This window comes from Dendropsophus ebraccatus, chromosome 5 (assembly GCF_027789765.1).
Source record: "Dendropsophus ebraccatus isolate aDenEbr1 chromosome 5, aDenEbr1.pat, whole genome shotgun sequence".
Taxonomy (NCBI): Eukaryota; Metazoa; Chordata; class Amphibia; order Anura; family Hylidae; genus Dendropsophus; species Dendropsophus ebraccatus.
Genome location: NC_091458.1, coordinates 136,236,861 through 136,249,538, shown reverse-complemented (window position 1 = coordinate 136,249,538; position 12,678 = coordinate 136,236,861). Strand labels below are relative to the sequence as shown.

At 47.0% G+C, this 12,678-nt stretch overlaps 1 protein-coding gene across 3 annotated transcripts; it reads right to left on the bottom strand.

Annotated features, from left to right (window-relative positions):
• Positions 1–2,849: 2,849 nt before the first annotated feature.
• Positions 2,850–11,385, bottom strand: AZIN2 (antizyme inhibitor 2). Of its 3 annotated transcripts, XM_069971376.1 has the most exons (11): positions 11,209–11,381; positions 11,053–11,124; positions 7,705–7,867; positions 6,635–6,808; positions 6,286–6,458; positions 6,048–6,182; positions 5,712–5,877; positions 5,297–5,459; positions 4,479–4,591; positions 3,259–3,473; positions 2,850–3,121 (listed from the first exon to the last, which is right to left on the bottom strand). In XM_069971376.1, exons 3-11 carry the CDS (start codon positions 7,801–7,803, stop codon positions 2,983–2,985), a joined length of 1,377 nt encoding a protein of 458 aa, XP_069827477.1. In that variant the 5' UTR covers positions 7,804–7,867; positions 11,053–11,124; positions 11,209–11,381; the 3' UTR covers positions 2,850–2,982. The 3 variants fall into 3 exon arrangements, with proteins under 3 accessions (XP_069827477.1, XP_069827479.1, XP_069827478.1); XM_069971378.1 differs by lacking the exon at positions 6,635–6,808 and having other exon boundaries at positions 11,209–11,385; XM_069971377.1 differs by lacking the exon at positions 6,048–6,182 and having other exon boundaries at positions 11,209–11,384.
• Between the last annotated feature and the right edge of the window lie 1,293 nt (positions 11,386–12,678).

The following is a 12,678-nucleotide window of genomic DNA, read 5'->3' as shown; positions in this document are numbered from 1 at the left end:
TCGCTTCTCTACAACGACCTGCTGATCCCACCCGACCAGGAACCCCCTCCATTTTTGACAAAATGGGAGAGTGACTTACACCTCTCTCTGTCTCCGGCGCAAAGGACTGACATTATGTCTCTTGTCCATAAAGGCTCACTGAGCTCGCGATTTCAAGAGGCGGGATATAAAATCCTTTCACAATGGTACCGGGTGCCGATGCGATCTGGCCAACACATCGGAGATGGATCCGATGTGTTGGAGATGCAGGATTGCGGAAGGCACTCATCTACATGTGTTTTGGTCCTGCCCAGTACTCGCAGCGTTTTGGGACAAGGTTAAGGAGACCATCCGGCGGGTCATTGGCCCCTCGGTGGACCTCTCCCCTGCCCTTTTTCTACTTCACCACACTGAGTTGTCCACAAAGAAGTACAGACGTTTCCTGTTAAGCTTCCTGGTGATGGCTGCTCGCTCATGCATCCCTCTCTATTGGAAGCGCACAGCTCCGCCACCTATTTCTCTCTGGGTCACTAAGGTGAATAAACTTATGAGAATGGAGGACTTGACTGCTGTGTTGCACGATCAGAACGCTCATTTCACAGGTACATGGCTAGCCTGGAATGAGTTTCAGGACACGGCTGAATACGCAGCCTTGCTGTGCCCAGAACCCCCCCAGGACGCTGGAGGGACTTAGATGTCACCCCGAGGGTTCGCACGCCTGTGTTAGCTGGGGCATCTACGCCTGGTCATCGCCCTCAGACCTTCTCTGCCATCCCTACCTCCTCCCTTCTTCCCCCCCACTTCCCCTTTTTTTTTTTTCTTCCTTCTTCTCTTGTCCAGTTTAGTTGCTTCCCTCACTCTTCTTCTACCTGCCCCTTCGATCCTCCCGTATTCTCCCCTGCGGATCTTTTTCCCCTTCCCCCTGTCCGCTAACCCCTTTGTGTATCCTTACTTTCTTGTTCTTTGTTACAGTCTTTCTACCCCCTGAACCTCGGCGTCTTATGCTGGGAGTTCTTCTATCTGGTTCCTTAGCTGAAAAGGACAAGGGGGTTGATGGTGGGGGGCGGCCACCGGGCTGTCACAATAATTTGGGGAGCATGCTGACAACGCACCTTTTTGTCCGGTAGGACACGGCTGCTCATTTTTTTCTTGTTTTCTTTCTCCCTTACTATTTTATTGTGTGTCTTTATATGTATCCCCATTGACAAATCTTTGCAATTCTCTGGCTCGGGGTGTGTTTGCCCTTGATTGTTCAACTTTCCTTTGTTAGAAAATGTGGATGTTAAATAAAGAATTTATAAAAAAAAAAAAAAAAAAGAACCAGACCCATTCCTCCTCACACCTTTTGTTGCTTATTTCAGTTTGTAATAAATTTAGTACATGGATTTGCATGGTGTCAAAATGTAGATCATGTGAATTTTTTGGTGTGGCCACAGAAACAACTGCAAGCTATTCTCTCCATACAGTTAGGCCTATTACTATTTGGACATTGATAAAGTTCAGCATATTGGAGCTGAAATAGCTATTATGGTATTGATTGTATAGTGGCTGTGTTCCCACATCTATGCAGATGCATTTCTTAGAAACCATGCCCCTTGCTGTCTGCAATAGCTGGGTAATGTTGTCTAAATGTCCCATCGCCATTGCCGAATGCTAGCGGGTGTGGTTTTAAACCTATGCATGTCAGCGGAATTTCAAGCAAAAGCCGCGCAGTAGACTCCGCTTGAAGTTCCGCCTGTCCCATAGTCTCAATATTTCAAGTAAAATCTTCCAGCCGCCCAAAGGATTGGCATGTCAATTCTTAGAGTGGACGGCTGATTTTTATTTGAGAATATTATCGAGTCTATGGGACAGGTGGAACTTCAAGCGGAGTCCACCATGGGGCCTCAACTACATATTCCGTAGTGGGAACATACCCTTATAGCAAAGGCAACCCTTCAAAGTAGTTATAGGTAGGCCTCATTCACATATATAATCACATAACTGCTGCATCCTGTACGTACATGGAGAGAAAGGAGCTGCTGCACCTCACACCTATGGCTGACACTAATGCCTCTTGACTACATTTAAAAACCAACGCCAGGATGTTGGTATATAATTTGATCAAACCATATTACCTCATGTACCACGTGCAGGTCCCTACACTAAACTGCTGCATCCCATCCTTGCTTCACCTGCACCAAACCCAGAAGTGTGAGCACCATTAAGCAGAATGTGGTGTAAAGGCACAACCCCTTTAAGAGATTATTCTGTGTGAATTACATGTCAAAATAATTTGCTGATGTTAGTAAAGTATTTACTAACCACCCATTACCTCATGGACAATATATCCTCTTACATAGCCCTTTACTAGTGCATGTACAGTTCTCCGAGTGTGCTTTTTGCTACTATTTAGGCTTTGTACCCAGAGTACGTGAAATCATATTGTCCATAGGTACGTGCCTAATGAGCCAAATTAAAGAAGTAGTTATGTCTGCAACACATACCAGGTAGGCACATGAAACAAGGCTGGGCAACTATATTTATAAATCAATGACCCCCACAAAAGCTTTTGCATACTGATGCTAGCCATCCACTAGTGTCACAACACTGCAATGCTGTACAGATCATTTACAACAGCCCCCTCTTATCACCTCAGACAGAAAGAGGACGTTTTTACGCCTAGGGGGTGTAAATGAAAACTGCAGAATGTTAGTATTTTATAGTACAGAAGGTAATATGGAAAACCAGATCTAGGTAACTGACAGATCCCTTTAATACCATAAACCTGGAATACAAATCAGTGTGCGGATACTAAAAAAACATAAATATTTATTTGAAATTAAATATGATTTTAGAGTCACATCTCTAATAACTCATAAACCAAGATATTTGGTGAAGAGATTTTATGTTGCATACTTAAAAACAACAAGGCTAAGATTGGTCCCACATGCTGGGCAAAAAAACAAACAAGATCAGTTACAGCTTTTACACTTTTCTACAGCACATTCAGAACGCAGGAGCTCAGATGATTCTGGCTGGTGCAAACGTGGGCGTTAAGCAAAGGGAGTCGGAGATCTCCCAGCCGCAGGACATCGGTGCACAGGTGGTTTCCCTCTCTTCCACCTGTTGTAATCCTTTCTGCAGCAGCTGAACGGTATCCCTGAAAAGAAAAAAAAAATTAGTTTTTTTACAAAAACCTAAACTGTATGAAGCAAGAGAGATGTAAATCTGTTGGTTTCAGTTTCCAGGAAACCTCAAAACATTCTAGGTTGGTTCTCGGTTCTCTGTTATTCTTACCAGGCTGCCCGTGGCATTGCATAGTGAATGCACGACTGCTGAAAGCCATTGAATGTAGAGGATGCTGCCACTGTGTAGGCTCCCATGTTGTCAAACAGAAGCCAGTCACCAACTTGAAGTTCTGGCAGCTGAAGATTCTCGGCAATCTGGTCTAAGCCATCACATGTTGGTCCCCACAAGCTGCTATTGTATAAGGGCTGGTCTGGAGAAGGTTTCTGAAGAAAACAGGAATAGTGAGAACAGCAGAATTTTTCATACACTGAATCATCTCTGGATGGACAGTTTAAAAAGCTTTTGAACTGTCACAGCTTTTGATGCGTTGTGGTCTATGTTCGTGCCCCCCTACCATCAACCCAGGAGTAGCACACAACTGAGTGCTTCACTGCATGTCTGGTTACAGGAGTCACTCTCCACAGACTTTTCTTCTAAAGCATGGGTCTCCAAACTGTGGCCCTCCAGCTGTTGCAAAACTACATTTCCCATCATGCCTGGACAGCCAAATCCAAAGCTTTAGCTATCCAGGCATGATGGGAGTTGTGGTTTCGCAACAGCTGGAGGGCTGCAGTTTGGAGACCCATGTTCTAAAGAGACAGAGTGCAGATAGGAGTAAAGCGCTCAGTCAGGCGCTTCTCTCAGTTCTATCTAGTATTCTATGGGAGGCTGAACACAAATCCAAAGCAATCAAAACTTGGACTTTTTTTTACAATGCTTCAAACATGTTCAATTGAATAAGCCATTCCTGATTACTAACCAAAAGTGTCAGGAATCCTTCATACAAGCATATATTTCTATGCATAATTAAGTTAGAGTCTATCGATTTATATGGGGAAGTGCATGCTGGGACGGTTACATACAGGAGCCCTATCGGGTTACAATTAGTGTTGCCACACTGCTAGGGTAGCCATGTTTTCCTGGCAGCCCTAGGGCTGTATTATCAGTTTTGCAGCCGTGTGAAATCAAGTGGTGAGCATTCAGGTTCTGAGAATGTTGCCAAACCTGAACAGTTTGACAGGTCCACTCAACACTAACCAGAATGGGACTTGGGAACAGAGCTGGTGGTCATATCAATGAGTACGATCAAAACTTCCGGCAGCAGAATCGACTGCACACTGATCAGGTCAGTGTACATCATGACAGATACGCTTAAGGAATTGTACATGTTCAGAGAAATAAGTCTTCTAAAAACCAGTCCCATCTGATAAGAATTTGGAAAAGTGTACCTTGTGAAGAATTGGTTTAGGATGAGCATGGTCAAAGAAGATACAGTTGAATGACCCATAAACGCCATCATTCACATAATACATGATGTTCTTGTTTGGATCGGTTTCTTCATCTAAAAAACACACACAAAACACATTTAAAAACTGAGTGACCTTAATACACACAAGTTACAAAAGAAATGATAAGTATGAGTGGACAGAGGTAGAAGCAAATGTCAGTAAAGATAGAAAATTGAAGCGCTTTGCTACACAGTAGTCGGCTTGCCAGCCAGCTGCATTTGATATCTGCTTTGGGTGCCGGGAAAAGCTGGACGCAGTCCTTGGAAACTTCTCCCAAAACTGCATCCAGGTATTATTAGGCACAAGGAGCAAAGATCAAAGGCAGCCGGCTGGGAAGCCAATGACTGTAGCAAAGCACTTCAATTTGCTAAGTTAAGGGTATGTTCACACGTACAGGATCCGCAGCAGATTTGATGGCCTAAATTTGATTGCTTTGAAATTGCAACATCAAATCTGCTGTGGATCCTGTACGTGTGAACGCAACCTAAATGTCAAATGGTTATACTACCCCTTTAAAAGGGGATGTCCACCAGTGTGCCATTTTTAAAATAACTTTGTCATTACTAACACTGCACACCTTCTATTTTACTATATAATCAAACATTTCTAAACACATGCTCCAATCATGTACCAGACACATTTGCTGAAGTGCCCACACAAGGGGATTGTAGCAAGAGAGAAGGGCTCAGCTACTTCCAGTCCACATCTATTATGATTAATGAAAGCTTCAGTATCAGGTAATAAAACCCAGCACATACCATCCGATCCAGAGCCGTCCAGGTGCACTTCCTTTTTAGCAATGATATTTACTGCCAGAGAGAAAGCAGATGCTACGTAGTATCTTCCAGGTTCAGCAATGATCTCTACAGCCGAGCCTTCTGGGAAATACAGGTCTAGGGCTGGGTTTACTACAGCGGAAATCTGTTAGGGAAAGACATAGTGAGTTCTCCACAAACTGCAGCATGCTCTCCATTAGAGAGGAGCAAATATACAGTAATGATTTAACTCAGTGCCAGGGGCCTGGGAAGGCAGCACCGGGTATAAAGGCAGCCGGCTTATAAGCAGAGTACAGCGCTAACTAAGCGATTCACTTAGTGTATTAATGTGCATTTGCTCAGCTCTATTCTCTATTTGATCTATTCAGCTATAATCCTCAAGAAATCATGTTTTTACCTCTTCAAAACGAGTTCTTGCGTCATCTGTCCCCGGGAAGCCTCCTCCAATATCCAGCAGCCGCATCTTGTATCCAAACTCTGATGCCATTTCAAAAACCAGCCTGGCATCAGAGATGGACTGCACATACGCTTTGGGGTCACTGCAGCCGCTCCCCACATGGAAACTGGAAAGGAAGGTTTAAACTTTAGCTACAACCAAAAAGGCAACATCACCTTCTTAAAATTGCGTCCACTACAGGGACAGGGTAATGTTACAGATCATAATGGATACTATGACAGAAAATATCATGGCCTTGTTACCATTACATCTACCAATATATTGATTATAACTTACCTAACACCAACAACATCAACATTTAGATTCTTAGCCATTTCAAGTAGGTGCCTGCATGACTTTAAGGGGGCTCCAAATTTCACACTTAGTCGGGAAGAGGACATTGAGTCATCCGTAGCTATGCGGAGTACCATCCTACAAACAGTAAACAGCATGGTTACTTGCCGGAAGCTCAGGACGGTTTACACACAAACATTGTGACCCCCAGACAATGAACTATAGCTGCATAGCTACTTACTTAGCATTCGGGTGGCTTCGGGAGACTTTCGACAGCTCCACTTCATTATCAAATGTCATCATCTGGACTCCATTCCTGGCAGCATACTTAATCTGGGATATCTGCTTACATGGGTTGGCATAAATTATGTTCTCTGGCTTCACTCCTATGCTTTGGACCAATTCAATTTCTGCCTGCAGAACAAGTAGAAATGTGTGTTACACATATAGCAATATAGACTTGTTCTAAATCAGGGATGGGGATCCTTTGTCCCTTCATCATGCCTGGACAGCTGAAGGGCCAAAGGTTCCCCATCCCTGATCTAGATGATAGCATGGTGGACAGAGACTGCATGACGGCCTGCCATTACCTTGCTGGCACAGTCAAATCCTGCCCCCAGTTCTGCTAGGATCTGGACTACACCTTTGCTGCTATTACACTTCACAGCGTAGAAAGGCTTCACCCTTGGCAGAGCTTTGCGAAACCGCATATGCTTCCTTACAACATCCCCTAAATCCGCAACGAAGAAAGCATCCCGATCATCCTGAAAATACATATACAAAGGAAACCTTAAGAAGATATGACCGTGAAGGTAATATACAGTTCAGAGAAAAAGGCATGGTCTCCTTACCCCCCCCCCCCCCCATGTTACTTATTTTAAAACAGTGATTGCTGAATAAACAATTAAAGATACTGTCAGTAGGTTTATATAGTCCTGGATATTCATGAGGAGCAGAATACTCCGGCCACCAGCTGCTGATTGGCAGTTATCTATCCATGCTGTGTACAGGCAACTGTCAATCAGCAGCTAGAGGGCAGGGGTTTGGCACAAATCCTATTCTCCTGCATATTAGGAGAACGGCTGAACAAAATGATGTTATAATGCACCTATGTGTTGAGCATTACTGTCACTAGTTTACGCTGCCCTTATTTAACCCCTTAACGGATCACGTACATTTACGCCATCTCATCTCTAAGGGAGTTCAGAGGTGGGGCCAGGACTGTGGCTATTAGCAGGCGCGGCCGATCGCCACTCCTGTTTATTAAGACCGTTAAATGCAGCTGTCAAATATGATTAGTGGCGCAAAAAATAATGGCTCATATAGGTCTGTAGGGGGGAAAAAAAACAAAAAAGCAAAAACAAAAATTGGCTCATTCATTAAGGGGTTAAGGCATCATAAACCTAATGACAGATTCCCTTTAAGCAGAAATTTCTCTATCAGGGATTATTAGTTATTAGATCACTCAGCTGGACTATTATAATAAGGGCGCATATATATATATATATATATATATATATATATATATATATATATATATATATATATATATATATATATATATATTAGTCATATTCTGATCCATATAGATATCAAGGACTCTCATTACCCCTGATAGAGAGATCTCCTTTATAAAATAACAGTGTTTCTGGGTTCTTACAGTCTGTGAGACGTCATTGATGATTTCCTCCATCAGGTCTCTGGCCACAAAGCCTTCCTCCACCATGATGAAATCTGATTCCTGGATGTAACGTGGCATTGTTATTTTTTACTGGGGTCCCAACAACCGCTCCAATAGATGTTGTTTAGAAGTATGCAACAAGCTGTAATAGGCAGAAATATCAGTGAGAAAACGAATTGTTTAAAGGGATAATAACAGCAGGTTACAAGTCTCTAACCTGATATGTTACCGTGCATGGGGTGCTGAGGATAAAAGGTAATTTTCTTAACTTAATCCTCAGAACTGCTTTGAGGAAATGTGGACTTTATTTGTTTTGCAAGTGGGGCAGTTTGGCGCACTGGGGGCGGGACTACCACTCAGTGCACAGATTCCTACTAGATGTCTTTACCGGGACCGTGAAGGTCGGGGCACAGGCCAGTACACAGATATCCATCTACATCCCATTCTGACAGGCGGACGACGTTTTGTATTACAGCCCAGTGAGGGGAGACATCTGTACGAGCCCTCTGTATTACAGCCCAGTGAGGGGAGACATCTGTACGAGCCCTCTGTATTACAGCCCAGTGAGGGGAGACATCTGTACGAGCCCTCTGTATTACAGCCCAGTGAGGGGAGACATCTGTACGAGCCCTCTGTATTACAGCCCAGTGAGGGGAGACATCTGTACGAGCCCTCTGTATTACAGCCCAGTGAGGGGAGACATCTGTACGAGCCCTCTGTATTACAGCCCAGTGAGGGGAGACATCTGTACGAGCCCTCTGTATTACAGCCCAGTGAGGGGAGACATCTGTACGAGCCCTCTGTATTACAGCCCAGTGAGGGGAGACATCTGTACGAGCCCTCTGTATTACAGCCCAGTGAGGGGAGACATCTGTACGAGCCCTCTGTATTACAGCCCAGTGAGGGGAGACATCTGTACGAGCCCTCTGTATTACAGCCCAGTGAGGGGAGACATCTGTACGAGCCCTCTGTATTACAGCCCAGTGAGGGGAGACATCTGTACGAGCCCTCTGTATTACAGCCCAGTGAGGGGAGACATCTGTACGAGCCCTCTGTATTACAGCCCAGTGAGGGGAGACATCTGTACGAGCCCTCTGTATTACAGCCCAGTGAGGGGAGACATCTGTACGAGCCCTCTGTATTACAGCCCAGTGAGGGGAGACATCTGTACGAGCCCTCTGTATTACAGCCCAGTGAGGGGAGACATCTGTACGAGCCCTCTGTATTACAGCCCAGTGAGGGGAGACATCTGTACGAGCCCTCTGTATTACAGCCCAGTGAGGGGAGACATCTGTACGAGCCCTCTGTATTACAGCCCAGTGAGGGGAGACATCTGTACGAGCCCTCTGTATTACAGCCCAGTGAGGGGAGACATCTGTACGAGCCCTCTGTATTACAGCCCAGTGAGGGGAGACATCTGTACGAGCCCTCTGTATTACAGCCCAGTGAGGGGAGACATCTGTACGAGCCCTCTGTATTACAGCCCAGTGAGGGGAGACATCTGTACGAGCCCTCTGTATTACAGCCCAGTGAGGGGAGACATCTGTACGAGCCCTCTGTATTACAGCCCAGTGAGGGGAGACATCTGTACGAGCCCTCTGTATTACAGCCCAGTGAGGGGAGACATCTGTACGAGCCCTCTGTATTACAGCCCAGTGAGGGGAGACATCTGTACGAGCCCTCTGTATTACAGCCCAGTGAGGGGAGACATCTGTACGAGCCCTCTGTATTACAGCCCAGTGAGGGGAGACATCTGTACGAGCCCTCTGTATTACAGCCCAGTGAGGGGAGACATCTGTACGAGCCCTCTGTATTACAGCCCAGTGAGGGGAGACATCTGTACGAGCCCTCTGTATTACAGCCCAGTGAGGGGAGACATCTGTACGAGCCCTCTGTATTACAGCCCAGTGAGGGGAGACATCTGTACGAGCCCTCTGTATTACAGCCCAGTGAGGGGAGACATCTGTACGAGCCCTCTGTATTACAGCCCAGTGAGGGGAGACATCTAGACGAGCCCTCTGTATTACAGCCCAGTGAGGGGAGACATCTAGACGAGCCCTCTGTATTACAGCCCAGTGAGGGGAGACATCTAGACGAGCCCTCTGTATTACAGCCCAGTGAGGGGAGACATCTGTACGAGCCCTCTGTATTACAGCCCAGTGAGGGGAGACATCTAGACGAGCCCTCTGTATTACAGCCCAGTGAGGGGAGACATCTAGACGAGCCCTCTGTATTACAGCCCAGTGAGGGGAGACATCTAGACGAGCCCTCTGTATTACAGCCCAGTGAGGGGAGACATCTGTACGAGCCCTCTGTATTACAGCCCAGTGAGGGGAGACATCTGTACGAGCCCTCTGTATTACAGCCTAGTGAGGGGAGACCATGTATCAGTGTTAGGCCCCGTTCCCACTGAGCAAAGCTAGCGGAATTCCGCGACGGAATTGTCCGCCGCGGAATGCCGTTAGCCTCCCGCTCATAATGGGACTCTATGGGAGGCGCGCGCTCCTGCCCTGTCCGCGCTGAAGAATGAACATGTTCATTCTTCAGCGCGGACAGAGCAGCAGCGCGCGCCTCCCATAGAGTCCCATTATGAGCGGGAGGCTAACGGCATTCCGCGGCGGACAATTCCGTCGCGGAATTCCGCTAGCTTTGCTCAGTGGGAACGGGGCCTTAGGCTCTGATCACTACACAATCTGGGGGCCACATCCCATGTTATGGGGGGGAATATAACAATGCAGGCCCTGCACCTGGCTGGGGGCCACATCCCATGTTATGGGGGGGGATATAACAGGGCCCTGCACCTGGCTGGGGGCCACATCCCATGTTATGGGGGGATATAACTGGGCCCTGCACCTGGCTGGGGGCCACATCCCATGTTATGGGGGGATATAACTGGGCCCTGCACCTGGCTGGGGGCCACATCCCATGTTATGGGGGGATATAACTGGGCCCTGCACCTGGCTGGGGGCCACATCCCATGTTATGGGGGGGGGGGGGGATATAACAATGCGGGCCCTGCACCTGGCTGGGGGCCACATCCCATGTTATGGGGGGATATAACAAGGCCCTGCACCTGGCTGGGGGCCACATCCCATGTTACGGGGGGGGATATAACAATGCGGGCCCTGCACCTGGCTGGGGGCCACATCCCATGTTATGGGGGGGGATATAACAATGCGGGCCCTGCACCTGGCTGGGGGCCACACCCCATGTTATGGGGGGACCCTGGGGGGGGGGCCCCAGGGGTGTCCCCAGCTCTGAGCACTGGGTGTCCCCAGCTCTGAGCACTGAGGGGAGGCTGTGCCATGTCCCCAGTCATGTCCTTACCTCCTATCAGAAGGCCCAGGGAGGCGCTCCTCTCAGCCCCGGATTGTCGCCGCTGGTGGCGTCTTGAGATATCTGCAGACACAACATACAGCAGTGAGAACGACAACCTCCATGGCGTCTACACATACAGCCGGCTGCTATAAGGCGTCCACTCACCTTAATACGCATTTACACAGCCGCTTCCCATTAGTGGTGACAAGAAGAAGAGCAGAGCAACAAATCCTCACCGCACTGCGCTACTAGCTCTCTGCGCTGTCCAGCAGCACCTCCCTTATATACTGGCGGAGCCTGCTACCACATCCGGGGTTTCCAGGCAACGCCGCGTTACCCAATCCCTTGATCCCCGCCCCGTAGACACGCCCACTTCCAGTTCATTACCTCATGATAGGGCCGGGAATGCCCCTGAATGAGCACGTGACGCTGACTAATGAGCTTGTGAGCAGTAAATTGTCACGTGATTTTGACATTGTGAGGTCAGGACAGGGAGGGGACCTCTATAGTAACATTGCAGAGAACTGTCACCCATTGTAACATCCCAGTGCTTTGTCCGGCACATATGTTGCCCCCAATATACAGACTATACAGGTGCTGGAACCCTTGGGCTGTACAGAAATGATGAGAGTTGTAGGTTTTGCAGTAGAGTTTGGGAACACAGTCATAAACAGATCACTGTACATGCCCACCTATAGCTTACTGAGGAGAACTCAACACAGTAGGGGGAAGAAATGTGTTGGCACCCCTCTGTAGTTTAGATTCACCAGTTATCACCCATAGGGGTACGTTCACACCTACTTCATGCTGCAGATTTAACCAATATAAATATATAGTTGAAATCTGCACCATCAAATCATCACTAACAAATATGAAACAGCTGAAGGTACCTTTATTACTGCTAGTAATATTACCCAGAAAATCTAAAGGCCCTTTTACACAGAAAGATTATCTGACAGATTATCTGCCAAAGATTTGAAGCCAAAGCCAGGACTGGATTTGAAAAGAGGAGAAATCTCAGGCTTTCCTTTATGACCTGGTCTCTGTTTACAGTCTGTTCCTGGCTGTGGCTTTAAATCTTTGGCAGATAATCTGTCAGATAATCTTTCTGTGTAAAAGGGCCCTAAGTGATTGGCTCTCTTTAAGGCCCTAATACACGGAGAGATAATCTGCCCAATCAGGCCAAATCCGCAGATTATCCCTCTGTGTAATAAAGTCAACGATCAGTTGAGGAAACGATTAAAAAATTATCACTAGGTGTACTAGCAATGCGTAGCCAATGCCTGATGTGTGAAGAAATAACAAACTTTATACTTACCTGTCCACGCTCCCCGGTGTTCTTCTTGCTTCTGTCCGCTCCCACATTCGCTACTTGAACTTCTCAGCCGGTCTCTGAAGTGACAGCTACTCAGCCAATCACTGGCTGCAGCGCTGTCCCGTCTTGGCCAGTGATTGGCTGAATGGCCTGTCACTTCGGAGACCTGCTCAGAAGTTCCAGCGGCAGCTGTGGACAGCAGGCAGAAGTGAGAAGAACACCGGGAGCTTGGAAAGGTATGTATGAACTTCACGTATAAATTTTACACTTAGCGCAAGGGCTGCACAGACATCGCTAATGAGATATATATGTATATATAT